This window comes from Delphinus delphis, chromosome 15 (genome assembly GCF_949987515.2).
Source record: "Delphinus delphis chromosome 15, mDelDel1.2, whole genome shotgun sequence".
Taxonomy (NCBI): domain Eukaryota; kingdom Metazoa; phylum Chordata; class Mammalia; order Artiodactyla; family Delphinidae; genus Delphinus; species Delphinus delphis.
In genome coordinates, this window is record NC_082697.1 from 6,373,676 (window position 1) to 6,376,291 (window position 2,616).

Consider the following 2,616-nt stretch of genomic DNA (forward strand, 5'->3'; position numbering starts at 1 on the left):
GGTATGGTCAAGAAGAGGGGCAAACAGCATAGCATTACATTACTTCTTCCACAGAGTTTGTTGTTTTTAGGAAATTGTCTTTACCGTAAATAGAGTAGTAGACTAGAAACCCAGTCCCGTATGAACTGAGAGCAAAGCCATCCAAGCAGCTGGCAGCTGGAGGTTGGTAGCTGTAACAGGTTTGCTGGGGAGAGGTTCAAACCACCCTTACTGTTACTGCGAATCCTTCATTCTGACCTGAAGCATGAAGGCATGGGTGGGAAGCAGGGTGCAGGCAGGCGTCACAGACCCTGGGTGCATGAAGATGAATGCAGAAAGCGCCCAGAGCAGCCTTCACGGATTTCCCCCAGTGACTATTCGGGAAATCAGAGTTTGTGACTTAACCCACATTGGCATCCTTTCAGAGAGCCTGTTATAGACCATTTTCTCCTTTCAAAAGGCTTTCTGCAAGCTAAAAAACAAAAGACACGCTGGGACTCCCCTGGTGGTCCAGTGGCTAAGACTCTGTGCTCCCCGTGCAGGGGATCCAGGTTCAATCCCTGGTCAGGGAACCAGACCCCACATGCCGCAATGAAGAGTTGGCATGCTGCAACAAGGATCCTGCCTGCCGCAACTAAGACCTGGCGCGGCCAGAAAAACGCCCCCCAAACCCCCAGAACAACAACAACAACAAAAAGACACAAACGACCATGACTGTTAACACATTTTCAAGTCTTTTAAGTATTTTTTCCCCTTCTTTTTGAACACTTTGGCTGGATGCAGGGTCAAAAGTGATCAGACCGATACCCCTTCCTATGGTCCTGCATCCTATCCAACGCTCATGCCGTTGCAGCTGCAGAGAATCTCCTTGAAGGTGTTGCGCAGCTCCAGGCTGCGGAAGGCGTAGATCAGGGGGTCGATGACGGAGTTGCACATTATGAGGACCAGGTAGGTGTTGAAGTGGGCGGTGTAGCAGACGCAGTAGGGGTTGGTGGGGCAGGTTATGATGAAGATGAGATGGAGAAAGAAGGGGGCCCAGCAGAAGATGAACACCCCCAGCAGGATGGTGATGGTGATGGCCCCCCTCATGCACGAGTGCTGCTGCGGCGCCACCCCAGCGGCGGGTGGCAGTGCCGCGATGCGCTTGACGTGCAGCCGGGCAAAGAGGAACATGTGCACGTAGAGGGTGCCCATGAGGAGCAGCATGGCGAGGAACATGGTGACGAGGCACACGATGACCATCTTGCTCTCAGAGTAGACGATGAACACCACGCCGCAGACGCCACAGCATAGCCAGATGGCCGCGATCAGGCCTAGCGCCTTCCTCACGGTCATGATGCTGTGGTAGCGGAGCGCGTAGAAGATGCTGGTGTACCTGTCGACGGCGATGGCCAGGAGGTTGCAGATGGAGGCCACCAGGGAGATGCAGATCATGGAGTCGAAGACGTTGTCCATGTGCTGCAGGAACTGGTCCTCGAAGGTCAGGTAGTCGCTGTTGACGATGGCGATCATGATGGTCTCCAGGGCGTTGGACACGCTCACCAGCATGTCGGCCACGGCCAGGCTGCAGAGGAAGAAGTACATGGGAGAGTGCAGGTTGCTGTTCCTGACCACGGCCAGGACGACCAGGATGTTCTCCATCAAGCTGATGATGCCCAGAGCCAGAAAGACCTCAGGCTTGATGAAAACCTGCTCGCAGAAGCTCTTGCCGCTCTGGTTGCTGAAGGAAAGGTGCTCTGAGCCATTAGGCAGCGTTGGTTGAGCAGAGAGCAGGCAGCTCGAAGCATTCATTGCCAACAGACGGCTGATCGGAGCCGGGGCTCCAGCAGGGTCCGGAGGCTGCGGCTTCTGCTGCTGAGTACAGGAAAGGAAAGAAATCTCCCTCTAGATCCTTGTTTCGGATGCTTGTCCAGTCTAGACTTAGATTTTGTTCTTCTGCAGAATAAAAGGATGAAGGGAGGGAGAGAGAGAGAGAAAGTCAGCTTGGAGACGTACAGAGAACTTTCCTCTGCTTCTCCAGGACAAACAGTTTTATAGATACTCTGTCGTATCTCCCTCCCTTCTTACCTTCCTTCCTTCTTTCTCCCTCTTAGCCCCTCTCACATCCCCACCTGGGAATAAAAACCAGCCACTGGCTGCTAGTTATGGCGGTTTTCATAGCAAGACAGAGGCTGTGGTACCTGTTGTTAGCAGTGAAGGGTGAACACTCAGGTTTTATACGTTGGCTGGAGGCAAACAATTCCTACTTAATCTTCAGCGCAGCGAAATGACCACTGAGCATCGGGTGCCTCTCTGACTGACAGCAGGACGGGTTCCAGGGCTTGGAAAGAGATTAAAAGGCAGCTTGGTGCCCTCTGCTGGCCAGGCTGCGTATCTGTTCGCTGGCTTGGCTGCGCAGTGTTTATTGTCATGGAAATAACCACAGCCGTCCTTTCATCCATTTATCTGTTCATTCATTTGTGTGTGTGTGGGGGTGGGTAGCAAACATTTATTAAGCACCTACCACGTGTCGGGCTTCTGCCCAGTGTGGGAAATTCAGTGGTGAGTAAGACAGACACGCTGTCCCTGTTTCCCCCAAACTCAGAGTCTGGGGTGGGAGATAAGAAATCAGGCAATGATATTACAGTGTGATGAATG

At 52.8% G+C, this 2,616-nt stretch overlaps 1 protein-coding gene across 1 annotated transcript; it reads right to left on the minus strand.

Moving 5' to 3' along the window:
* Window positions 1-807: 807 nt before the first annotated feature.
* On the minus strand, window positions 808-1,879 carry MC3R (melanocortin 3 receptor). The gene has a single exon (XM_060032655.1). The coding sequence runs from the start codon at window positions 1,768-1,770 to the stop codon at window positions 808-810; it is 963 nt and encodes a 320-aa protein (XP_059888638.1). The 5' UTR covers window positions 1,771-1,879.
* Window positions 1,880-2,616: the final 737 nt, after the last annotated feature.

Bases quoted from the DNA above. Each gene is read 5' to 3' on its own strand.
- MC3R (XM_060032655.1), bottom strand. From the start codon at position 1,770: ATGAATGCTTCGAGCTGCCTGCTCTCTGCTCAACCAACGCTGCCTAAT.